Raw genomic sequence first — 27,903 nt, 5'->3', positions numbered from 1 at the left:
TCTATTTATATTCTAGTTTCCAATATTATCAGGATGTTTTTAATTTTTTTCACATACCTCCTATGAGAATTTGCATACCTCACTTTTGGAACCTAGGCCGTAGTGTTTTTAGTAGTTTAGAAATATTTACACACTAAGGATCTTTCTCATTTTTCATGCGTGTTTTAAAATAACTAATCAAAGCTCCAAAAAACGTAGTCTTCTAAAGAGTCTTTGTTTACCCTCCTCTTCTTCTCAGGGGATGCTCGGAGCTTTATCGAATCCCAATGGTTGAGTACAAGGTGGACAGCGAGGGCACCCCCTGTGAGTACAAGACGCCCTTCAGGAGAAACACCACTTGGCACCGGGTGCCCGCAACTGCTGGGACGCCCCTGTCTCGAGGCTCGCCCACCCAGGGCCCCGAACGTCTGCAGTGTCAGCAGATCCTCCAGCAGCACCAGGCTGTGATCCCTAGAAGCACCTCGTTCGACAGGAAGCTGCCCGATGGGTGCAGGTATATACTGAACCGTCCTCACTGTCCACCCACAGCTCACCCGCAACACAACAGATAAGAGACCCAACAATGGCCACAGTTACATGATGTTTTTTAATTCGGAATTAGTTATTCCAAATGAAATCATTTGGATTTAAAGTGTTCTGCTTTATGTTTACATGTTTATTCGGCTTTAGTTAATTCCGCTTTAGGTCTGGGGGTTGGGAAGGCTCTGATTGGACGGGGGACGAACATGATGGATCACGTCGATCACGTCTATCGGGAAAAACACACAACAAACCTTTTATTGTCGGCTGTAACACAGAAGAACTGTTTTGCTGCTTTCACCTTTATTTTGATTGTAGTTTTGAAGCAACAGCTCGACAATAACACACTATGGTCCATGGAGCGGAAGAGATGGGAACTAATTACCAGTAAAACAAGCCCAGTTAAACTCCGGAAAACAATAACCAGTAATAAATAGTTGCTTCCTGGTAAAGATAGTAGCAATGATAAACTTTGTGATATTACAGCCTGTGCAGCAGCATGCTTATGCCTCCGTCCAAGCCCTTTTTTCATATCTATGTCTTTTAAGGCTCATATTAAATGGTGTCGGCTCTATTCCGGGGCCGCCATGTTGGATTATGTTGTCACCCTGCGCGTCATTGCCGCAAGTCATACATGCACAGAACAACTGGAATTAACTTAAAGCGTATTTAAGTGTTTTTAACTGTTTACAAGAAAGAAGAATTTTTTAATTTGGAATTAAAAATGGAATAAACCAGCCACCTATTTCGGAATTAAGTTTAATTTGGAATTAAATTAGGAATTAAGTGTTTACAAGGTCAGGTTAAAGAGGAATTGACTTTTATTCCACTCTAAAGAGGAATTAAAGCTCCCATCTAAACGTGGCCAATGAAAGTGTGCTTTAGGCTGTAGCTCTATATGCATTTGGAAGGCAACTATCTGCATAGTCGAGCAAATTAAGGTTTAAATTTAGTGCTTACTTTCTCTGTTTCAGTCACTCTCCAGTGCTGTGATGTTGCTTTTGAGGCTGAACAACAAAGTGACTTTGTATATTCATACTTGAAAACCTTCAGCTCATTGATCGCAATTAGTTGATGTAATATAGAATAAACATGTTGGTTTATAAGGTGCAATGACAAAATGCTAGCATAGCACAAAGCCAGAGCCTAAATGTTCAAAGAAATGTAACTCCAGGGTTGTAGGTTCATAATTTATTTTACCATGTGTTAATCTCATTCTCCCCCTTTTGACCACAGGCGAACATTATCAGCCCACAGTACTGACATGTTTTCAGTAGGAAGCATTTACCTCTTCAACTATTTTTACAAGGCTATCTGTATATAGGCAACACCAAAAAAACACGCATGAACCAATATGCATGATAAAATGTCAAACTGTAATCGTAATAGTGTCACTGTATAATCATCATGTGTCTGAAAACTTTTCAATTCAAAGGTTTTCAGGCAAAATAAAAAACTTGGGATCAAAATATTTTCTTTGGGTTCAAATCTTTGAGCTTTCATCTGTGTTTCATCAAACAGTGGCAGCAACACTTTGAAAATCTGTTTCTACTTCTAGTTATTTGCATACATTTAAATGAAGCATTTTAGTCAAATGAATTCACGGCTTTGCTTTCATCTCCTTTGACATGATGAGGCCACGCTGTCCCAGGCTGGGTCTCATAAGGACATCTCCATTCAACAACGTGAGGCAGAGATTTGCTCACCCTAATGAAACCTCTATAGTCATAATAACCTTTCAGTGTGTCACATCGACCCCCTCCCCTCCTTCTGTGTAGGGATAATGACTGCTTTTTCCACCTATAAGCGGAGTCCCTGACAGTGAGAACACTTTATGGTCTATAGCTCCTTTTCTTTCTTTCTTTCTTTCTTTCTTTGGATCTCTACTCAGACTACCTGCTCTGGACCATTTTGGTTAGAGAGAGGGCAAATAAGTGTTAATTCATTTTAGATTTAGTCTCCATTTTCATTTCAATTCAACTTTATTTGTATAGCGCAATTTACAACAAAGTCATCTCAATGTGCTTATCAAAACATAAAATTCATAATAAGAAAGAAAAAACCCAACAAGATCCACATGAACAAGCATTTAGCGACAGTGGGGAGAAACAACCCCCTTTTAACAGGAAGAAATCTCCAGCAGAACCAGGTTCAGAGGTGGCAGCCATCTACCTCGACTGGTTGGGGTTAGTGAACAGAAGGACCAACAGAACAGGATAGAGAGATAGAACATCAGAGTGTCCCAGACTAGTTGAGTCCTGAATCACAGATCAGGAACTGCCATCATCAGCTTCACGACACCTGAAACAGAGCAGAGAGAGAAGGGAGAGGAGAAGGCACTGACTGCAGAAAAACATGATACATTATTATCAGGTTAGCCTGCCTTGGCCTTGGGCCTCACACCTAGTGGCCTAGTCAATACTTATTATAAAGGTGACAAATGTCTTCCCGTTTATTGTTAAGCTAACAGCAACTCCAAGGTCTGTAAATGAGACCGTTCACAGACGAGCCCATGTCCGCTCTAGCGGTTAGGTTATGTTATGATTCAGTCCTGTTAATGTGGACTGTAAATCATATCCAGCTACATCACAATTTGAATCTCTTCCTGTTTATTGAACCAGTCTTAATACAAAATTGCATATTAGTTGTAGTCACATTTTAGTCATTTCTGTCCTAAATAGTTTTAGTCCAGTTGAAGTTGACAAAAAGTAAATGTTTTTTTTAGTCAACTTGTAGTCAAATTTTAATGTCTAAAAGTATTTTCATTCACTTAACACTTAATATTGTAAGGCCCACAGATAAAGGATTCTTTAATTAAACTAATTTAACAATATTAATTTTTAAAAACAAGAACTTACATGTAATAATACCTGTAAATTAAAGTACAGCATAAACAATCCCAGCTGGTGCCTTTTTCTGACTTTTTTCTCTTTTTAGGACATAACCTTTTCCACATTTATTGGAGTTTAACACTTTCGTATCAGGCATAATCAGATTTACATTAAAAGGTGGTGGCCTGGTAAATTCATTCTAATTGAATTGAATGTGTTTTGTTTGAAAAATGGACTTCAGAGCACATTTTCTTCACATAAGGTAGATCTGCTAGCAGGCACAACCATGATGCGTTGCTATGGCAACAGACTCAAACAAAGTGGTCCAATGTCGGCACACTGGCTTTGTTTTATCCACCCATTATGTTCCATTGTCGGACTTCACAGTGTACACAGTGTTCTTTCAGCTCTGGCTTTGATTGTTTTTTTATAATCTGTACAACATCCTGTCATTCAACCAATGACCGGACAAGAATATCTAAAATGTTAGTCCTGTCTCATCTCTTTAGGTAAAACAAATATACCGTACAGTTTGTTGTATCTTTATCATCAAAGATTTATTTATAGGTCGTCATTGTCTCGTCATTAAATAAAACGGACATCAATAAATATATTTTGTCATTATTTTTAATTGACAAAATTCACGCTGCCACAAAACCGTAGACCACATGTTGCACCCCAGAGGAGCTCATACATTTGAGTGGGACTGCAGAAGAAGGGATAGGAGAATCAGAGGTAAAGATAGAAATATCTGAAAACATGTGCCTTTTGTCACACATTTAATTGGCAAAGTAGTAAATGTGAAGAAAAAAAAAATTGCATGAATTATTTTAGTAACTGATAAAATGCTTGATCACCACTTTTGAGGAGTTAGTGTTTCAGTGTGGAAATATAAATGAAAATCTAAACAGTTACTTTCAATCCAAAAAAAAATCACCTTGATCCTAACAGGTGGTTGAAATACCTCGTTTCGTGGGGTATTTTTGTGGGCGGGGCTTACTGAAAAGCTCATCTCATCCACACAGACCAACAAGCGAGAGTCGTGCACATTCAGAGGCACAAAATATGATGGGGCCATATGAGACTAACCTCTAATCTCTCCCAGTGCAGATGCTGGTGAAGTGAGATGAATAGAATTCATTTTATATTATAGCAGAGTTGGTGGGGGGTGGGGGGTGTGCAGAAAGCAGCTGCTGCTGTTTTAAATTGAAGTGCAAACCGCTAACACGACAAGGGAAATATGGCATTTGATGAGGCCATATTTTTTGATTTTTTGCTGAGATTGAGTTTACTCACATTTTAGTCACTTGAAGAGTGCAGGATTACAGATGAAATGATATTGCTAACATTTGCCTACACTTTTTTTCTTTATTTTCCCCCTTTATTCTTGTTTTTTTTTCTACGTTAAGCTTAAATTAAGAGTCATTATCCAATTCCTATGTAATAACTCCTGCTTGATGTCTTGTTATAATTGAATCAGGAAGATCATATTTTGGAGAGAAATCAAGTCGCTACAAATTACAAAACACCAGTGTGAGACTTGACATTCCAGAATGCTTCAATCAAAAGAAAGCAGCCACTTTTTCCCACTTTCTTTGGTTTTTATCCAGTCATCTTACATTTTCTGGCACACTGGTTCAAGTGAAAGCCTCAAGGAAGAACCGTTACATCCAGTTAATATCATTTACAGTGTTTTTTCCAAGATACACAAACATAAACAAGAAACCTTTCAGTAAATATTTTATCTTAAGTAATTGTGTTAAGAAGCTGCAGTGAGCCCCTTCTGCCTGAACACACACACACGCACACCAAACATTTACACACGCAGGCTTCCACTATGTGGATTATTGGCTTTATTACCATAACTAATCCCTTTTTTTCTGTCGGTCTTCAGTGAGCGAGACACTTCCTGTCTCGCTCTCATGCCGTAAAAGAAGGGTTCTGGTTTATGGGAAATCTTTAAAATGATGTTTTTCATACTCCATTTATTAAAATGAGTAATTAACTCATTCAGAGCAGCCAACCCCATATTGCCAGGCATTTTAGATGATTTTTTTAAGACCCACAGAATATTGTGTACTATGACAATCTGAAATCTGATTCTGAAAGATTAGACTCTCTAGTTTCATCAGAAAAAATCATTTTGTTTTTAGCTTGTTTTGTTCTTCTGTAATCCGCAGTTATAATTTTTTTTTTTGCTTTAGGTACACCTCAACATTGGTTTCCTTCTATAAAACTACAAAAACAACACTGCGACCGGACTTTTGATAGCAACATTATTATTATTTTGCTATCTGGGTCAGAATTGAATGGATTGCTTACCGCATTTTGGCCTTCCGTTAAGTCTCTCCCCCATCATTCTCCCCACACGCAACTTCCTCCTTCTACCGGACATGCCGATTCTCACTGCTTGCCCAGTTCTTTGATCGTTTTCCCTCACCATCGCGACACTCTCAATAGTCCTCTTCGTTCCACACATGCTCTGGTCAAGTGTGCGCTGCTGTGAGCTGGTGGGAACTTCGTAGCGCCATTTTCTTCTTCCTCTGACCGCTGCCCAAGGTGCGCTACTGCCACCTACATGGCACCAGTTGGTCACTACATCATGGTACAAGCTTGATATTCACAAGAGAGCTTCATCACACTGTCTCCTAGCAACCCCAGCTCAAAAACACAATTAACGTCTTTAGACATCTTTGGCAGTCAATGAGTTAAATACAATGCATTTATATTTTATGAATCAGAGCCTGACGTTCATGCTCGGTACCTCAGGTCAGCTGATCGATGTCTCCTAGAGGTACCGAAGTCCAAACAGAAGCTCAGAGGGGACAGAGCTTTCTCTGCTACCATTACATGTTAGAAATGTCTCATCACTTTTTTAAAACTGCTCTTAAAACCCATTTTTATTCAACTTGGCTTTTTAACCCATTATGAGACTCTGCTCTTGTTTTAGTGTCCTGTAGTTTGTCATGTCATTCACTGTTGTGCTTAATAATTACATCAGTTTTTATTCTTAGTTTATTTTATTGTTTGGCTGTTGTTTTTATTTGAGCAGCAGATGCATGGTTTGTATTAGAAGCAGACATTTAGATATACAGATGATAAATATAAATGCCTGCTTTGTCCATATTTTTCTGCAGGATGATGCAGGATATGGAGAATCCTCAGGTCACCTCGTGTAACAAAGGCGATCAACACTACCGCAGCTCGCCAAGTAACCAGTCATCGTCCAGTGATCCAGGGCCCTGTGGTAGCAGCATCTGGTCTCAGCAGCCTGGATATGACGGGTACATGAGCACAGCACATTTTAGCAATCAGGCATTAATGATACCCTATCAGCACTGGCGCTTGGATAATATGTTTGTACCATACAAAATGAAGCTAAAATATGTCCCAGTACCAGGGTTGGGGTCAATTACGTCTTCAATTATCCATGTTCAATGACAACTCCATCACGATTACGTTAACCAGCATTTTCTACAATTACAATTACAATTATTATTTTTCCCCCGAAATGTAGTTACAATTAGATTCGCAATTATTAAAGTTCAATTGCAATTAATCACAATTACTGATCCTTTAATAAAACCCATAAAATGTAACCTTCCTCTTGTGTTAGCTTTCTGTTAGCATCTCTTATGTTAACAGATCAGTTTTGACCTAAATCAGCCGTAAAATACACTGAAAAATATTATCTTTGCTCCAACTTGTTTTTCATTTCTAGGTTTACCTTGTTAGCCTTCTTTATCCATGAAAATATTGGTGTTAATATTCATGGTGCAAGGGTCTGAGCTTTTTTTGTGTCGGTATACTCCTCCATTTTAAAGTGGTAAAGAACCAACAGGTAAACTTGATATGAAACTACATATGTGTTTGCAATAGAACTATAACATGGTTCCCCTATCTGCATTTAATGACATTGTAAATGCCGATTACAATTAGAAAGTCAATTATCTGAACTTAATTACAATTAAATTATGATTTTAACAGCAACATATTTTTTCAATTATGACTACAATTATAATTACATCATCATTGTTATAGGGTTAATTGCCAAACACGCAATTACAATTACAATTGACCCCAACCCTGCCCAGTACTGTTCCCCACAAATAGCACAATAAAACTGGTAATGGAAAACCCTGAATTTCGAAAAAAAAAAACACTCAAATATTGAAAAAAAGTTTGTAAGCTGTCATGGGGAGGAATTTCAGATTTTTCGATATTGAAATGTGACGCAAAAGCTATGGAAGCACTGTGTCCGCAAATACACGTCACAACGTGACGTACCTGGTCACATGACCACTTCTCTCCGAGAAAACATGGCGTGGTATGTGTAAACAGAAGAGGAGACCGAGACATTTCTTAGCATTATTCTTAAAAAATAGATGTGAAACAACAAAGGAAGATGTAGTGTTATAAGGAGGTTTGGAGCGTCCATCTTTCTGTAGCGAAGTCTCGCGGGATGAGATTTCACAGGAGTTTTGAGGCACCAGCCTAAAACAACCTTCAATGGAAACGCGTTGAAAGCGCAATTATACTTTGTCGACATTTAGAAATATCGCTTTTATTTTGCGAAAATCTATCATGGAAAGCCAGCTAATGTACAACTTTCTAAAAACATTAAAAAAAATGTTAAATTCTAATAATAAATTTAGAGCATAAAGGAAGGTTAATTTGTTCCATGTGTGCAGTTTTATTTTGATAAATTGTGTATGATTATTGTTGCATTATTCCAGTGCAAAAGCCTTGGATTCTCAACGTGTTAATTGTTGCCACAGTTTATCTATCACGGGTTTATCTTTGTGTGCTCCTCTCATGCTGTACTCTGAGTAATAGTCCACACTTTTCTGAAAGCCCTGCTGAGTAGACATTACTGCGTGCGTGCACTTGAGTTGACTCCATCAGAAAACCACCACTCTGTGTGGCAGCGGTCAGTGTGTGACAACAGGCTTTGCTTCTCTCTGCTGCTGCGTTTTTTTTTGTTTTTTTTCTCCATCCGAGGCCTCAAAAGAGCAGTGAACTCAGAAGGACCATCATGTCTCTGTCAGAGCTGCTTCAGAGCACAACACAGACTTCTCATCATCTTTTTATTCTTTGGTAGAGATTTGAAGCGCTGCAGCTTCTGTTCATCTGCTCTAACCTTTAACAGCTTTTTGAGGCTCTAATTAGGACCCGCATTGGAAAATGATTGCTCTTTCTCTTTGTCAGGACCAAAGAAAGTGTCTGGCATGCCAAGTTGAATGAAAAATGTCTTTATTCTATTACAGGCTCAAATGATTTGACCTTGAATGATCTTAAGCTAATTGCTGTGCATCGGCGGTGAATCTGTCAGAGTTTTTTTTTTCTGACTGGACCACAGCACACAGCTCAGTCAATTATTGGAAAGTACATTGTGGGTCGTTTTGACACTTGGTTCTTTGCTACAGGTGTCCCTCCCCCAACCTGCACGAACGGGTGGGGGACATTCAGGGTGGGGACGGAGAGATGCACAGGGAGAGAGAACCCACTCTGGAGCGGACCAGGTCTGCTGGTAAGTTTGCTGCTAATAAAGTCATTTGAAAATAGGAATAAAATTGTAACATCCTCACTTGTAAACGTTTAAGTTGTAAATAAACGCGACTTAAGGAACTTTGTTGTATTTAATTACAGAAATAGTATTACTTACTGTACTTATATTGAATTATCTATATTATATAAATTGTATATTATTACTTACTTATGTTTTATTGTTATGTTTTTAATCAATGAATCAAATTTGAAAAATAAATAAACGTACAATGCAACAGGCAAGTTGAACATTTCAAGCCAAATTCTCATCTAACTGATTTTTTTCTTTTTATTCTCAATTTTATATTCAGGGTTTTTGGTTGTTTTCTTTCTTTTCAAGATTTTTTCCTTTAAAGAAATCATGGACTAAATCCAGTAAATCATTTTAGTGTTCAAAGTTTAAGGCAGTTATTAGTATGTTGAAATTAAAGTGTTTTTTTTTTTTTTCAGGTAATTGTAGACAATTGCCTTTCACACAGGAGGCAATATTTTTGATTATCATTATTTAACTGTAAGTCTAGTATGATTATTATTATTTTCTTTTCCCTGTCTGGGCCAGTTAACCAGAAATCCACCTGGGTTGTTTTTGCCCTTTAAAGGAAATTGCTCAAAAATAAATCACTGCTAATACTAGTAAAAGTATGCTAAAGTAACAGTTCAATGCTTGGAGTTTTGTAGCTACAGACCATTCAGGGAGGCCCCTACACTTGCGTTGGCAAAAATCAATGAAAGTTTCAACATGCATTGATCCAAACATTGTTGTTGTTGATGACATGCCATTGCTTTCATCAGAAAACAGGTTTTTTTTTTTTGGCATTGTTTTCTCCCTGTAGAGTTACGCTCCCTGTCACTATTTAAAAGTGATGCATGGCTTGTTTGTGTGTAATATGATGATCTGGCCTGCAAGTTTTTCCAGATTTTAGTCCAGTCGTGCATCTGTCAGTATCTGAGTAAACAAAGTCAGAGATACTAGATACCATATTCCTAACTTGGCAGTCTATTAGAGCAGGAGTTCTCAACCGTTTTCTTGCCGTATTTTTTCTTCTTTTAATGCATTTTTGCTACATTAATCACACTGGACATTTTCTGCACTAAAAGCCCCTTTCCACCACTTTTCCCAACTAATGCCACATGCAGTATGTTGACCCATTATTGTCACTCATAACCTCTTTTCACCATATTCAATCATTTTAACCACATTCACATTTTGTCATGCCCTTTTTTCTGCCACTTTTAAGCCAATATTGACACTTTGAACCCTTTTTACCACTTTTTTCTCTCTGATTATGGCCACTCTAATTTGCAACTTTTAACTAATGTCTGTGGTTTTTAAAATCTCATTTCACCACCTTTTCAACCATTTTTTGTCACTTTTAACCCATTTTATTTCTGATTAAAACAAGGATTTACGTCTTTAGGATGACTATACTATGGCACAAATAATACTAAATTCCCTGTATAACAGTGGATATTATTCAGATAAATAGATATATGTGGTTATCACAGATTCATAGAACAATGGACCATAATTTTGCAGACCTTATGGATGGGCCCCAAATAGCTCTCCCCTTTATTCCCCTTTATAGATGGTCTTGTTTCCACATGACTGTTCTTCAATGTTCATGTCAGTATTCAACCACATCCAGGTACATTTGGCACCTTTATTTTGGGGGTCGCAGGCTGAAAAGATTGACAACCACTGTATTGGAGCACAAAATGATCCAGATATAAGTGCTAAGGTGTATTGGATAACATAACAGTGTGAAGGCTATTGATAAATCACTGTACCTTTGGAAATCTCTCTCTGTTTATACTTGCTTCTTCTTTACACCATGCATGTGTTTCTTGTCCTACAGAGGCCAAATGGCACATACCATCCACCAAGATCCTTAACCCTTTGAAGCAAAGAGAAGGTGCAAAAGATTCACCGAACAAACTGTCGAGGGTAAATCTCCTCTCTCCTAGTTGATATTGCATTTGATGAATGTCTAGGCTGGAGTCCAGAGTGTTCGGCTCTGCCCTGTCACACTTGTTATGGGATTTCCGCCACTGAGCCAATTTAAATGTTCATGTACTTTTGTAAAATGTTCTTTGCAGTTATCACTTGTCCTTCATTGGCATGCTGAGGACACATTTTGCTTAAAGGTTGAATAAATTAAGTGCAGTAGCCTTTCGTTTACCCCTTCCTTCTATTACCCATTACCCTTCTTCTCATTCATTTATCTTTTTTATAGCCTCAAACTCTTTTAACACTGCAGGCTGAGTAAACACTCTTAACTTACTTTTGTGTGCTTATAGCTTTAAGTCAAGCCAACAGATAAAAAGAAACTTATTGCCCCAATGGGATGTCCTTGATGCAAAAAGTTTGTTTTTTATGTGAAAGGATTGAACTTGTATCCATAATTTAGCAGCGTTAACCACAGTCTGACAAGGAGTTTGTCAAATCGAGATTTAAGATTATTGAGCATTACCAGAGGCTGTTTTTTTACTGGCCAATAGATGGATTTCTAGAGCTGCTGTGTTGCACAGGATCCAGGTTGACCTGACCTTGAGGATATTTTCAGCTTGATAATGAACATCTCAGGCAGCTTGGATGTGACCTGAGGGAAGCGGATGATGAACATCTCACACATTCCTTTGAACTGATTTACAAGGCAGATTATGTGGATTTCTCCTCGAAGTGCCAGAAAATGTCACATTCAGCAGAATCTTTTCATAGTCTTTCATCAGTGCTGTCAGCTAGCGACAGAGTAATGTCCACTTAAAAAAAACACAAAAAAAACAAGCTGTTGCTTCAGTAAGGGCCACATGGACATGTGATGTAGCCTGATGTGTAAAGCCTTTCTGACTGGTACACCAAGCATGTTGTTAAAACATCTGTAAGAATTATTTTCAGCTGTAGTTTTACCCTCTTTGATTGACTGTGTATTTGTTCTTTATCCTCCCCCCCCTGTGCTGTGTTCCCCCCTCTGTGCCAGACGGGTGATAAAAACTCGAGCCACTCTAGTAGCAACACCCTCTCAAGCAACGCCTCCAGCAACAGCGACGATAAGCACTTTGGCTCTGGAGACTTGATGGACCCGGAGATGCTGGGCCTGACTTACATCAAAGGAGCATCTACAGACAGCGGCATAGACACTAATCCCTGCATGGCCCCAGGGGCCAGAGCGCTGCTGCAGGGCAGGGTGGGGGAGCAGGGGCACCCTTGGGTGTCAGAGCACCACGAGGATGGGGCCACAGAGGAGGATCATGGGAAGCTGTATTTACCCCAGGGATATGCATCAGCCATCATACCTGGTCATGTGACGGAGGGAAGCATCGGAGATCTAAGTGAAATTTCATCCCATTCAAGGTACAGTAAAGATTTCACTCCTATGTTTGTTAAGCTTGTTTTTTCAGGATGGTTTGAAGCTGTGATCCTGATGCTGTAGTGTATAACTCTTTGGTTACTCCCTGGAATTAACCCCACAACCTCCTGAAAAGAACAAGTGTTTTAGGGCAGTTTTTCCTATCAGTGAGGTATGCACACTAGGGTTGTGCATTGCCATGAATCTGACAATACAATGTGTTTCACAATTTGCATGTCATGATACGATATATCCCGATACTAAACAATACGATATAATTGCGATATCAATAATTACAAATTTTACCTTTACTAGTACAAAATGGTATGAAATTCAATTTATTTCATATTTTTTTAAACTTGCAAGAACAAGTAAATGGTAACGAACTACAATTCAAGAACCAATATAAAAGCAAGTGGTATGTTTATCAAACAACAACACATTCTGATTTCGACTCTTAAAAAATAAAAGTCACCATATATATCTATGAAAGCGCATATGTTTCATGAAAATAAAATGCAATCAACTTCCAAGTTAAAATGCATTGAAGAGTGAGGTAGTTTAACAAGACCAGATGTGGTTCACTGACACCTAGTGACTGGGCGTTTATGTGCTATGCATATGTTAGGGCAATTAAATGTTTTTTTTAGTGGGGACAAGCACGATTTAAAAAATCAATTTGGCTATTTTTTAGATCGATACAATAATTGCGCGGTGAAATATTGCGATACATCCCTGAATCAATTTTTTCTTACACCCTTAATGCACACTGTTACGGAGGTACATGAAAACATTTAACATTGATTTTTAGAATGTAGAATAACGTTTCAAGTCCTTTTCAAACAAGGAGTATGTTTGTTGGAGCAGTTGTTTTTTTAATTTTTACTTTTGGCTACTGGCAATATGACAAAAATAAACCTTCACATGTCTCCTCTCGCTCTGTTATTTTTGATTAAAATCCACACCCTCTTCACAGCTCAGAGCTAAATCCACTTCTGTATATTAAAATACAAGGATGTACATTTGCACAGTCATTCACCTCTTTCACTTTTCCATACACACGTAAACAAACGCACACGTGACAGAAGGATAGCTTGCTGCTAACTGACCTTTTTACCCCACCGCTCTCCCTCCCTGTTGACCTGTAGCCAACTCGTTCAGTGGTGCAGAAGTGAACTGGTGGAGCAACACGGGAGCTTTCATCTCACCGTCTTGCCAACCACGCTGGGACCCATCTGGGCTTGAAAAAGGGTGTCAAATAGGATTGGGCGCGCAGCCACGCACAGCCTGTGTGTGTGAAAAAGAGCGGTGCACTATTTGTTTACGTCTCATGTGATTACGGTCTAGCAATCCTTTCAGATCGTTGAACTGTTGGGCCATTGCATTGTTTTTCCACAATATCATTTACATTGGAGAAAGGAGCCACTGCTGCCACTGTGACCGCTCTGATGCTTTCCATCTTTTCTGTAATGCTCCCTGACACCGGAGTGTCATTTTCAGAAGGAGCACATTTCGCGGGGTGTGGCCCAGATGGTCATGAATATGTAAAACAAAAACAAACCAAAAAAAAAAGAATAAGGGAGAGAGAGAAATGCCCCCATCCAGAGCCAACCTAAATATCCCAGGCAGGGAACAGGACAGAAACCAGGCGTTATGGCCCTTGGCAGTTTGTCTGAATCTGATATTCATTTAAACCAACTCATTACTGTAAGCTCAACAAGATTAGAATATCCAAAAACATGGCGTTATAATGAAAAATTTAGCACGCAACCCCATTCAGATGAATGCATACTGTAATTCGCTCTGTTAGAGCACACAGTCTTTACTGTTTTAAAATTTCAAAAACTCCTTTTTTGTTTATAGTGCATATAACACATTCCTCTGAGCTTTTGATCATAACTTCAAGAGTTAGTTCTTTCAGATAACAAAATTGGAAACAGTTGCGCTTTTACCCCGTGGCCTGGTCCTACTTCACTATTCCTGTTGTAAATCAGTTTAAGTTACTGGGGGAGATAGCTTATATACTGTGAGAGACTATTTTGGGTATTGGCTAAAAAGCTACATGTACACACAATTCTATACTAAAGGTGGACAGTACTCGACTATTATCAAGATTTCCAAGATGGTAACTGATCTCACTTAAAAAGAAGACACAATTCAACAATTTGCTAACAGGCAGAAACCCATAACTTTTCATAAAAAAAAAAACTTCATACTCTGTTTTTCTTTCCATTTTATACATTTGTATTACCTGATGGTATTTTCCCAGCATAGCACTGAAAGAGAGGATTATTGGGTAGATGTTCTCTGACCCCTTAATATGATTTGTCAGCTGATATTTTGACTGAATCTTAAAATGTCAAAGTTCAGCTGGAAAACATACTTGATAGACTGGAACTGAGTCATTTTCCACTTTCAGCCTCGGGAGATAGTGGTGATGTCATCAGCAGCTCTAACCATTCAAAAACCCTTTTTTTACTTTGAAAACTGATTTAAAGGGATCCTCCACTGTTTTTACAAATGTGGCTTAAAATCTGTAAAATGTCCTTAGAGCTATGCCTAACAAAACCATATTTGCACCATGTTTGTTTTATTAACTTTTGAAAATAAGACCACTTTACTGTTTTAGAACCTGTATTCCGCCATTTTGAAATCACAGGATTTAAGACGTCACACACCCATTTGCCTGTAAACAATGTGTACAATGTGCACAAATTGTCATTTTGACCAAAAAAGCTTTAAAATGACCTAAAAAGCAGGCTGAATGCTCCACTCCAATAGAAAGCAATGGGATGTTTACAGGTAAATGGAGGTGTGTGATGTCATCAATCACGTTATTTCAAGATGGCGGAATACAGGTTTTAAAACGGTAAAGTTGATAAAATGAATATAGAGCAATAAACACATTTCACAGACAAACAGTGGAGGATCCCTTTAAGAACATTATTTTTACCCATGTGTTTTTTATAATTTACCTTCTCATTGTGTTATCCTGCTATCAATTCATTTTGTGGTCACTTTTGAGTTACATTTTGTTTTTGTTTTCTTTGCTGTTTAATCAGTGGCTCACACCATTCTGGCAGTCCTTTGGCTCGAGGTGCTAGATACTGTATATCAGCTGACTCCTCCAAGGTGTACACCATCCCCCAGACCAGCAGCTCCATGTCGGGGTCAGAGCCCGGGCCTGGGACCGAGCCCGGCTCAGAGGCCTGTGGACAGACACGCACACAGTCCAGTTGTAAACTGTCATCGGGCACGAAGACGACTGATGGTGGTGATAATGGTGATGACGAGGCCCACAACACTGAGGGACCTCCCAACATTTCAGAGTGTGGGTGAGTTGGTTGTGAGAAAGACAACGAGACAGTGATGAGACATGCAGCACTGCAACGTGGCAAAGTTAGCAGCTTTGTTTTCAGGGCACAGGGTTCAGCTTGCCCTCCCCAGCAAAAGCCTGGTGACACGCATTACCCTGGCTTTCCACTGTATGCGTATCTGCTCCGCTGCATAACTGCAGCGCAATCTGCTGTCGTGCAATCCCCACCGTCTCCAGGTTTGCTGCGTATCTGTTGGAGCAAGGACACAGAAGATCCCGCTAATTCACATGTAATCGCGTGATATATATATATATATATATATATATATATGTGATTCAACCATGGATAAATGCAATATTTATATTCGGGTAGAGTCCGAATTAGCTGAAACGCACAATTTTCGGGCTGAGTCCTAATATTTGCAAGGTTTTCAGATAGAGTCCAAATTGAGCACGCTGGAGGCCCCGGAAGGTCTATGTTTTCCTCTTCCGGGGTAACCTCGGTCAATGGATGGGATTACGATCCGCCTTGAACACGGAGTATTTTATTTTGGAAATAATGCGTATATTTTATTCTGTCTATTATGGATGTAACGATTAATTGTAAGGCAGTTAAAAATCAATTCATAGGTATCACAATTGACATCGATACTTTGAAAATTGAATCGCAGTACCTTTCTTGTCCAGCAGTGTACGAGGCAGACGGAATCTGCTACTACTTTCTTTCTGGCCTCCTTCTAATCTTTAAACATTTTAATAAATGATTCCTTACCACTTTAGCACCGAAAGAATATCTGTAGTATTACGTGAATATCTGTAAAAGTCACGTTTTTTTATTAGCTCTGTCTGCTAGCATAGCATCTTTTCTTCACTGCAAGAATTTCTGCATGCCAACCGACCACTGGGTTACCAGCGCCCTCTGCTGGTCCAAACAAATATCTCACGTAAATCAGTGAAATTACTTCTTTTTTTTTTTTTTTTTTTTTAAGTCCAATTGTTAAGGCACAAAATACATTTTCAGTTGCACTTTTAAAAAGAAAAAGAACTATTATGCAGTTTTGCATTGTTTACTATAGAACCAGAATTTAAATTATTAGGCTTCTTCATTTGTATTATTCCTTTATTTATTTCATTCAAGATTTATTTTTAGTTAAATTGCATTGTTTTGAATAGTTTATCAAGGGATTCTTTTGACAATTAAAAATAAAAGGAAAATAGTACAGTATTTTCTAGTTTTTTTCCCAAAAAAAATAAAGGAATATTTTTCAGTCATTTTGTAAAATAAATCGTGAGAGAATTGTATCGTGAACCCAGTATCGTGAATCGAATCGTATCGGGAGTTGATGAATCGTTACATCCCTACTGTCTATGCACAACTTCATGTCCCGCACTGGCTTTTTTTTTGTTCAATTGTGGCAGCACAGCTCTGGCGTCCGGCAAAAATAGAAGGGCTTTGTATGTGTTGCAGATAGCTACAGCATGATGCAGCAGTTACGGTGCTGTGCTGGAGCAGATTTGGATGCGGTGGAAATTTACACATTGACTTGATTGGAAACCTATCGGCTGCTTTGTGGTTTTGGAGCAGTTATGGATGCAGTGGAAATGAGGGGTCAGAATCATTCTTTCTATCGCTGTGCAGCTACTTCCTCTCATACCGCGCTTCTACCAATCAGCCTTTCCCACCGTGTGCATAAACTGCTTTTGATTGAAGCAGACAGCCACAAAATAAATAAGCTCAATGAAGCTGCGGACATATTTCACTTGGCACATGTCACTTGTGGTTATTGATTGTTGTTGTGACGCGGGGTCTCTGTGGACTTGCCGGCTTTAGACTCTTAACTGATCAGCATCTCTGCTGCGATTCAGCTATTCATTCACATGCAGCTTCACACTTGCAACCCAAGCACGAGAGACGCACATTAGCCTCCAGGAATATGAAAGTGAATTGTATGTGTATTCTCCTCTGACTTTATATGAGCATCAATGATTGATTGACAGAGTGAGTCTGATCATGATTAAATAGTTCTCCATGGAGGACAAAGAGCTGTTGTGTGTTCTGGTCTGAAAGTCTACCTGAGCATTGGGTCCGTTTAAGAGAACAGAATATGAGGTTTGCCCCAGAAGATGGCCCTTCTCTATTGCTCAACTCATTTGATTTAAAATGTGAAATTTGCTGCTCACCGCTCTATGATTGATCGCATGCACTGAAGTCATTTTCCGCCGGCTTATGAAAAAGCTTTGTAATTCAGTTACTCTCGCCATTGTTTGTTTGTAGATTTGTGCTGTTTTATTTTGTCTTACATAACAGCCCCTCATGATAGATGGCCTAATAATGCTCACAGATATTGTTCTAACATAATGAAATTTTGCTTCCCTTTTTTTTCTAAAAAACTTTTCTCATCTGCTCTAACAATGAATGGATTGCAGGACGTGCTGCGATGCTCCTAACTCTGCATTGTTTCTTTCTGGCTCATGCATCGTGTTCCAGCGGGGCTGAGAGCTTGTTAGCCTTTCTTCTCAATGTCCTGTCTGAGCGTTCAAGGTACAAAGTTGAAGTCAACCCCTGTGGCCCTGATCTGACCTGGTTTGCTACCCCTCGCACAAACTCAATACCCCATCCCTCCTTTGTCCCTGACTTCCACCCTGTTCCTCTTTCCTAAGATGTGTTGATATGTGCTAAATGCTGACAGTGGAAGGCAAACATGTGCATCAGCAGATGTGACATTTGTACTGAAATGAATATTCTATAACATTGAAGGCAGTGCAAGTGTAATATATTACAAATACATATAGCTTAAATACCTTAAATTTCACTTAAATAGCTAAATATGTTAGGTCATGTATCCCCTGATAGTATCTTCAACCATCGCTTTATGTCAACAGTGGTTAAAGTAAGCAAAAATTCTAAACTAGCAGCAGCATCATTGGCAGCCTGGGCCCACACTGTATCAGTGAGGTGTCTATAATGTTATGGCTTACTAGTAAACATTAAACATTACCAAAGAAGATTTATATTCTCTGCATTGAGGCTAAGGTTACAAGTGCTTATCTTTGTCTTACAGGAAACAGATGCTAATTATTGCTATAAATTTGTGTATCGTTCTTTGGATATTCTGTTTTAAATCCAAATAAACGGTGTGGTTATTTAGTTTTACTGACTTGAAACCCAAATGGAAATACACAAAAACAAATAAGTGTCATTTTTTTTTGTTCTTGCCATAATTTCCCTGTAATATTTCAAATAGCGCACAAACAGAACAAGATTTCACCGTTAATGTTTTGATTTTAAAACTAAAAAATGCTACTTATCTGGTTTTTGTTTTTTTTCTGTATTTCTGTTTTGGTCATTAATGTAATGTACAGTAGAAAACACTCCTCACTGAGATATTATTAGATGCAGCACAGTGACTTTTACCAGCATAGGTTGTGGCTTTAGTGTTGTTGCAATCTACTAGTTAAGTGACGACAGCTTTACCATTGAGCCACATGAAGCCAATCAACAGAGCTCATGTAGTTATTGATTTTTTTCCATAAGCAAAACAGTGATTGCTTTTAAGCCAAAAAAATCCCTTCAACTCTCACATAAGCATCTGTCAATAGAAGATTTTTATTTTCTATATTAACTTAATGTATTTAGGATGCGGTTGCCATAGTGACAAAAGCTTAAAACAGTATAATTCTTAATGCTAGGGTCTCTTGGTAACCGTCAGAGGCTTGGCTGTCCCATCATCTAATCATCTAGCAAATCTCCCCGCGGCCATCTAACAACCTGCCAACAGCAGTCAGCGTGTCACGCTGGGGCTGCTCACTTGAAGCAGAGATCTCACAGCCACATGACTCCACCAGTCAGGTCGGTCACATCCGAGGCGCACTGTGCTTTCATCACTGTAACACTTGGAATCATTTCAATGCGCCGAGACGACCCCACCCCCTGCTAACAAAAGATGTCCCCTCTTGTGCATCCTACTCCGACCCTGTCCAACAGTTTTCCTCCCTTGTTGTCTGATCACTCCTTCAGAGCCCATGCTGTCCAGTTTTATCCAAATGTAATTCTCCACCAACCCTCTTTGCTTTCTTTCCCTTCCTACCTTTCTCACTGCTTGGCTGTGTCCTTAGCAGCCCTGTTAATCTTACTGTTGGCACAGCAATGTGGGACAGGGTGCGACTGGAATCAAATACCCTCACTCGCTCTTTTCTCAGTTCATGTTACCCCACATACCCCGACTAGCATGGAGCGTGGAGGCACCTGACGTTGGCATGCTGAGATTAATCCTCCACCTGTAACGTTTGTGATTTATTACCAATACGTTCTGGAATATCTCTGAATCCAAAGCCTGGATGGCCTGCGGGATTCCCTTTGTGGTTGCGTTTATAAAGTCCGACAAGTTAATTTAGTCTGATATTTTCTCCTCTATATGATCTACAGGCAGCTTTACGCTGAAGAGGCTGCTTGCCAACTCCAAGCTGCTGAACAGGATAGAAAATCACTGCAGAGACTTTCCAAAGGAGAATATATGAAACTGATGATGGCCGACAGCCTGCCAGGGGACGAAAGGATTCGAAAGGTAAAGTAACAGTGATTGATTTATTAGATAAATGAAGAAGACAGTACTGTTTTTTTGGTGTTTTTTGTTTTATTTTATATTTTACAGTTTATAATTACATGCTTCATCTTTAAATTGTATTTTATGTTAATTCAGGTATAGTTTCTTACAGTTTTTTCAAATCCGTGTAAGAAGACTTTTGTGCAATTCGGGCATATAGTTTTATGTTTAGATTGATTAGAAGTTAGGACAACAAATTAACAAATTTTAATCTGATTAGTTGAAAAGAAAACATCTACTACAGTCAGGTAATATAGCTTGTGGTTTAATGTGACAAAGGTGCAAACTAACAGGGAACACTGTAGTTCAGGGGTGTCAAACTCATTTTAGTTCAAGGGCCAAATACGGACCTGTTCCATCACAAGTGAGCCGCAGGTTTCAGGCGGAAATGCGAACAATTTCATCATTAATATGCCCAAGTTTGCACTTCAGTTATAAATTAGAGGTAAAGTAGGGAAGACATCAACAATAGCTAAGTAATGACTGGTAGATCCTTAAAGGAGCATAGGGCAGGATCTAGAAATCAGACTCCATAGTGACACCACAGTGGTGAGGGTAACTGCAGCAATCAGCCAAGCTGCCGCGGGGACGCGCATCAACTGTTTACAGCTGATACTAGAGGATGGATACTCGACCAAACCCTGATGGGACCCGACGACACCGGACAGGTCGGGTTCAGACAGATATTTAGAACTGGTGGTCGGGTTCAGTCACATAGTGTCGTTTGCACGCAGCGTTCTTCCTTTTCTGCTGCAGCTACTGTAGCTGTTGCAGAGTGCACTCAATGTATAACAGTGAGAGCAGTGATCCACGGGGCAACTTGGCAAGGAGACTAAAGCAGAGGACAATTATAAAGGAATACACTGTTGAAGCATTCCTTTTTCTGCACAATGACATGGATTATTCTTGTCTTTGATACATGGATTATGTAAACAGATCTGATGGGTCTCTTGCGTGCACTGCGCCTTGGTTTGTGTTTCACTTTCGCTTGTTACCCGTGCGCTGATCTGATGTTGACATTAATAGTTGTTTGTTAATAAAATTGGTGCTTACCACTAAAACAAACGTACATATGTAATTTAAGAAAAAAAATTTAAGAAAATGCGGCCCAATCCGCACGCCAACTGTGACACGGTTTTTTATTTACTCGCCGTTCATGTGACTGTTTACTGTAAGACCTGTGCACATGCCTCTGCATGCATCTGTGGAACCAAACAGTACTTTAGCCCACCGTCTTCTTTCAGTCTCCAAGCCATCTTTTTCTCATTCTTCTTTATTTCCGGTTTATTCCCAAGCGGTCTAGAATGAGCACCAGCGTCATTTTATGTCACGTCCGCAGAACTGCGCTGGAAATTCACGCCCAGAACAGCAGTACAAAATGTATCACACAATCTTTTCAAGGGAATAGGTAGAAATGTGTGTGGTCTTATTCTCTTTGGTTTAGAACGCTTCATCACCCATTAGCATTAAAAAAAATATTTAAATTAATGTTTATTTTTTCTCAACTCCTGCCCTATGCTCCTTTAAATGTCCTTTGATGTACTTATTTTTTTTACCTTTTTTTAATTTAATTTAGGGGAGATTTTGTGGAATAATTTGAGAAAAAGTGCAGGATTTTGGAAACATTTTGAGTTCTTGCAACAATTTACATCTGAGTTATTTGGTAATTTACACAGTGATGCATGTATTCTCTGTCATTTTCACTTTCTCCTGCGGGCCGAATCAGATGCTCTGAAGGGCCGGGTTATGGCCCCTGGGCTTTGAGTTTGACACATGCTGTAGTTGATCTAATGTAATGCAAGCAAATAGAATCACAAGTCATTATACTAATTCAGAAAACCTTTTGGAGAAAGTCCAAGCACAACTGGTCGACGCCACAGCTGATATGGTTCCTGTCACCTGGTTTTTCTCCCCCCACTGACTGGCACTGGGTGTTAATCTAATTTATAAAGGGACCCGTTTGCTCAGACGGGATGTTGTGGATTAAAGGAAGGAAGTTACAGAGAGTGCTATCTATGTTTGATGTCCCAAAGTCCTGCAGACTATTAATTGCATTTTCAGTCCCTGGCACCATCCCCCATCCATTATCAACCAGGAAGGGACCTAGGAGACGCACAAATGGGTTATTTTTGGGAGCCGCTCTATGCTAATACAAATGCACTTTACCTCCCCAGAGAAGTCTGGCATGTCCGCTGGCACAAGCTGGGCCCGTCCCTCCGCTGAAGCGGCTCAGTGCACTGATTAGTTTGTTTGACTGTTAAGTAATATTGAATTCAGAAAAAAGGTAGCAGCATTATTAAGGGTACTCTTTTCATCACACATTGATACAATCTGTGTCTGCCATAACTGTGTTTTTACAGGTGGAAAAAAAAGACTACCTTAGTACATTACTCAACATTTCCGCCACCGGCCATAACTAATGCTCCTGTAATTTAATCACCACAATCATCACTAAAGTATGTACATCTCTTAGCCCTTTTGAATTCTAGTTTACTGATTAAAGGATCCAAACAATGTGCAAACAACCTTCGAGCTTGGATTTTCCTCCCTCTTATAAAAACTCATTACTGAAAGGCTGTGTTCGAGATCGCATACTAATGTACTACTCATACTATGTAGTTTGTGAGTAGAGGCACCATGGCTCAGGGGTTCAATCCCAGTCTATACCTGTCTGTTTATCACAGTGTCTTTGGGCAAGACACTGAACCCGTTCGTTTGTGTGTGAATGGGAATGGGTTCTAAAGTGCTATATAAATCAAGTCTATTTACCATTTACAGTGGGCACACTGCTCAACCGCTCCATAATGCATTGCGAGCGCATTATAAAATCGTCCTCGGACTGGCTTCAAGCTAAAAGTCAAACATCACATTTTCTAAACAAAAGCATCTCTTCTTTCTTCCATTAGTTTTAACACTTTTCTGAATAGGGCTGTAGTTTTGAAGTTAACCGTAAGTTTTGTCAGTATCACAATGGCGATGGTTGATATTCTACTTGGTCACTTTCTCCTTTAAAATGTTTTCAGAACATTCAAAGGTGGCAAATCAATGGAGATTTTTAGCCTCAGTGTAATTCAGGTTTTTGTCGTTGTAGGTTCGAAATGCATCTTGGGAAACTTAGTATACATCAGTGGGAACGGTCACCATACTAATTATACTAATACAATATAGTGGGCAGTATATACTCATTGAGTGTGTAGTGTATAGTATGTTAGCGATTTTGAACACAGCCATAGTCCCCAATCAATGCACATGCTTTTGATTTTGCTCCCTTCTTTATATTGTATGCATCATACACACATTTATCCATCTATAGTCAAACATAAGCCTTGTGCAGTGTGTTAATGTGTCATATTTTATTCTCATCACAGGCTTCTGAGTAATCAAACTGACTAAACAAAGTATGTAAAACACAAACAAAGGAGCAATCATTTAATATCCTTAAATTATGTAATTGTATAGGCTCATCTTTATAATCAGGATCAGTCCACTTGTATCAACCCTGTCCTATTAATGATTGCAGGTGTGACTCTCTTGTGTTGACGCACTTTAAGATTGCTTGATTGATTTTGTTTCTGACAATGGGAGGAAAGTGCAGTAATCAGCTCACAGGTAAACACTAACAGCTCTGCTTAATATGTGCTGTAATCTCATTGGCATGCCTGATTTATCAAGCGGTGAATGGAAAAGCAGAGCAGAGCAGGTGAGGGACCAGGAGCTTCTAAAAACCCAGATGTTTCAGAGCGACTGCATGCTTTCTATCATCAGCTGGCACAGACAGAGATCTGATAACAGTGACAGAGCTGAGAGCACTGTTGCTTTATAATGCAATCAGCCTCGTAAATCTTATAAGCGATTGAACAGGGTTTTCAGTAAAGGGTAACGCTTGTGTCACTTCCGGTTAACACCCGATGGCGTCCTTTGTGTTAAGCAGGTGTAGAGAGATTTTCCTGGCCTGTATCTGCTGGGACGCCCTTCCACAGACAGGCCACTATTGTGTGGCTGACGTAAGGGAAAGGCAATCCACTGTTTATACTCCTACAACATTCCTTGTTTGAACTCCCAATGGGAACGAAAAAGAACAGAAAAAAAAAGCAAATGAATAACAAATGCGTTGTCCAACACGTCCTCTCAAGTGGCACGTCAAAGGTTTCCTGTCCTGCTTGTTGTCTTTGTTTGATGCAGGCGAGTAGGGGGGAAAAAGCAAAGGAGATGAGGAAAAATCGATTATGGATAAATCACTGCAGCCTCAGCCGATAGAAGAGTCACCGAAAATAATTCAGACAAATCAGGCCTGATTCAGACTGTCACTGTTGCAGCTGAGATGGATTCAGACACTCTGAAGTAGCTCCTAATCTCACAGGGTTTATTAAAGCCTTATTTTCTGTGTAATGTGCACAAGTGTAAGGGTGGGTTTGAGAACACAGTAGTTAGAGTCAAAAGATGTTTTTTTTAGAACTAAACGTAATCTCATATGAAAAAACTCTAACTCTATTTATTGGTGCCTGTTTTATTTGCTTTTCAAGACGAAGCATAAAATCCTTCTTTTTTGATGAGCAGGATCCTTGTGGGTTCTAATCTTGTAAAGTTGGTGAGGGCAACTTCCTGTAAGAAACAACCTCGTTGAGTCAAAGTGATGTTTTTTCACAAGCCGTATGTTGTCTGCTTTGAATTTCAGTATGTATCCTTGATTTAAAGACAGACTACATGTTTGTTCAGTTCTCACCGTGGGATTTGTGGGGGATAAGACCTTGAAATAAGGAACGCTGGGTGTTGGCTTCCTGGAATGCCAGCCGAGTGTTGGTTACAGCTGGGAAGGCGAGGGCAGACATTCACCCATCTGGAACACACTGCCCTGCAAATCATTAGTGGCTACTTTTTTATGTCACTCCCGCTGTATTTATGCTAGCTAAACGAGCATTGATAGATGATGGAACTCATTATGGTTTTGTGTGTAGCACAGCTGTCACAATCCTGGTAACAGATAGAAAATGAGTGCCACTTCAGTTGTTTATTCAGTAATTATTTTCTACACATAGATGAGCTTCTCTTCAGGCTCCTGTAAAGACTGCAAAGTCTGGTGTAGATGTATTTTGATGATGATTTTTTTTTTTTGGTTAACTTGTTGCTTCAGCTAACCTGGCAAGAGCCAGATTGGTGTGTAGCCCTCCCTCTTTAATTTCCTTACTTTTTTATTACTTTAAAAGTTTGTCTTCTTTTTAGATTTTTTTCTTATACTATAATTGATTGATGGATCGGCTGTGGACTCGAAGGAATTATGCTTTAGGGCACATGTCAAACTCAAGGCCTGGGGGCCAAATCCGGCCCTTTGGAACATCCAATTCGGCCCACAGGAGGAAGTAAAAATGACAGAGAAATTATGAATCATTGTACAGTAAATGAAACTCAGCAATACAGTATTTGCAGGTGCTCACAGTTTTCCTGGTGCTTATAACGCTCAAAATCTAAATTCTCACAATATCTTTTCATTTTTCTTAAAATATTACATAATATTTCCCTTAATTAAATATATATTGGTCAAAAATCTAGGAAATTTAAAGTGAAGTGATACTGATATCTTTGACTTTTTGCTTGGATATTGTCTGTTTTGTTACATATTTATTATTTTATGTATTTGTAGAAGTGTAAACTAGGTTGAAATTACTCGTTTCCTTCCGTACAATCTGTGGCCTTCTTGAGATCAAACTGCTCCTTGTTTGGCCCATGAGCTAAAATTAGTTTGACACTTTTGCTTTAAAGGCACATTCATCTTTGTCTGTCATCAGTCACTGTGTTATATTATTATATTATATTTGCAAGCACTATTTACTGCTATCGCTGAAAGAAGATTAGGGAGGAGTTGTGCACGTGTCTCACATGAGCAGCTCTGCTTGGGGTTTTTTTTTTTTGCTAACTGGTTTTATGGCATCGTTGCCAGCTCCCCTTTTACTTTCTGGAGCTTCTCACATTTAATCAATGACCATTAACTGACACCGCTATCCTCCCCAGTCTCCCACCTCCTCTCACCCCGTCCCCTGTTTTTACAACTGTGCCTGACTCTATAAGGCCATGCCAAATCAATCTAGGCCACAATTGATTGATGCCACTACTTCTGGGTGTTCCACCACTCTTATATAAACCTACTAAGGAAAAAACAACATGTGCATGTGATATCTTTGATGTTTAACTACCCTTTGACAAATCCCTTCTTTTCCCAGGTGTCAGTGGTTGGAAGCTTGTCTCCGAGGCGCTCCCTGTACCGAACGCTGTCAGACGAGAGCGTGTGTAGCAATCGTAAATGTTCTTCATACGCCAGCTCGCACAGCTCCATGCTGGACCAAGCCATGCCCAATGACATCCTGTTCAGCAGCACTCCACCCTACCACAGCACGCTGCCTCCTCGCATGGTTCACAACCAGGGAGCGTCCAACCTCCGAAGTAAGCCAATGATCTTCAATCAGACCAAATCAGGTGGAAAGCAAACCTGCAGGGAAGCCGTCTTTAAAGAAAACAAAGAAAAAAAATCTCTATTGTCTCTTTGAAGTCCTTCAGAGATAGAAATGCTAATGTATGCCGTCTCTGCATGTTATTGTTGGATTATATATCCTCTTCTCAAGTACCAGGATATAGATCCTTGTTTGAAGGAGCCACTCATGTCCTATAATTTCATTAGCACCACTGATGTATGCTCTGACAAACAGGACTCGGTAGGTCGTTAATTGGAAATGGGTACGTCTGTGTACTCCTTCTCCGTCTGCATTAGGCAGACACCTGTCACTGCCTCTTTACTCTTTTCCTTTTACTCTTTGAATGCGTGCTAGCAATGAGACGTGTGTCGAGCTTACAGCTAAAGGTCTTACTGTTTTCTGACATTACTTGGTTTCTTTTTTCCCCTCATTTAAATTGTCACATTGTCTGTCGACTCATTCGCCCCATCAGTCTTTGCTCGCCATCCTCTCACTGTCCCTTCTGTCTCATTTCTATAATGCTTCTCACCTGTCTCCTGCCGCCTGTCATCAGAAGGAAAATGGATTTTTGCAAAGATGGCTTTTCTCTTCATCCTTCTCCGGCTGTCAACCTGATGGATTCCTGATTGTTTTGAAGCATAGTTGAGGACACAAATACTTTCTCTGTCTCACTGAAACAACCCAATTTCACGATCTGTGGATTACTCAAGCTCTAGGATGCTTGGTAAATTGAAAGGAGAATGTCAACCTCGACACAAAGAGCCTGTCTTTTTACTGCCTCGCGGCTGAATAGGAGCTTCCTTAGTGCACTCTGTGTATTAGAGAGAGGAAAAAAAAAAAAGAACATTGATTGAAAGAAGAAGACATTCACGTTAATAAATCATTCGTTGCCTCGAAGACAAATATTTTGTAACGATTGTGGAAAGAATGAGGTTCATTGTAAAAGTAGCTCTTTAGGCCCCAATGTGAAATTTTACAAATTTTACACTAAACAGGTAACAAAGATATTTTGAAATAAGCCTGTGTGGACAGAAGTTTTTGGAAGTGTTTTGTTAAAAAAAAATAATAATAATAATCAAAACTTTTGCTTATTTTGTAGGGATCCGATGCACCAAAATAAAAATTCTTGGCCGAAACTGAAAATGAAAACTCAAAGACCGAATACGAAATAAATGGTTATGAAATTATAAGGCACCTTGTAATTATGGGTATAAATGTGTACTAACCTCACTAAAATTAATCCTGTTTCGGTCTGCTTTTTTGGTGAAAAAATTG

At 39.3% G+C, this 27,903-nt stretch overlaps 1 protein-coding gene across 7 annotated transcripts in view; it reads left to right on the top strand.

Annotated features, from left to right (window-relative positions):
• Positions 1-27,903, top strand: part of LOC114476453 (signal-induced proliferation-associated 1-like protein 2) — a 114,097-nt gene that overhangs the window by 74,273 nt on the left and 11,921 nt on the right. For 5 of the 7 annotated variants that reach the window (XM_028467975.1, XM_028467974.1, XM_028467973.1 and 2 more), the window contains 8 exons: positions 239-493; positions 6,488-6,634; positions 8,777-8,880; positions 10,754-10,842; positions 11,876-12,249; positions 15,307-15,579; positions 19,987-20,125; positions 26,380-26,599. In XM_028467975.1, coding sequence (XP_028323776.1) covers positions 239-493; positions 6,488-6,634; positions 8,777-8,880; positions 10,754-10,842; positions 11,876-12,249; positions 15,307-15,579; positions 19,987-20,125; positions 26,380-26,599 — 1,601 coding nt within the window. Of the gene's footprint in view, positions 1-238; positions 494-6,487; positions 6,635-8,776; positions 8,881-10,753; positions 10,843-11,875; positions 12,250-15,306; positions 15,580-18,048; positions 18,103-19,986; positions 20,126-26,379; positions 26,600-27,903 lie in introns of all 7 variants that reach the window. The other 2 variants (XM_028467977.1, XM_028467976.1) reach the window with 2 other exon arrangements.

This window comes from Gouania willdenowi, chromosome 15, assembly GCF_900634775.1.
Source record: "Gouania willdenowi chromosome 15, fGouWil2.1, whole genome shotgun sequence".
Classification (NCBI taxonomy): Eukaryota; Metazoa; Chordata; class Actinopteri; order Blenniiformes; family Gobiesocidae; genus Gouania; species Gouania willdenowi.
The sequence above is the reverse complement of the archived record's forward strand: the minus strand, read 5'-3'. Positions and strand labels throughout refer to the sequence as shown.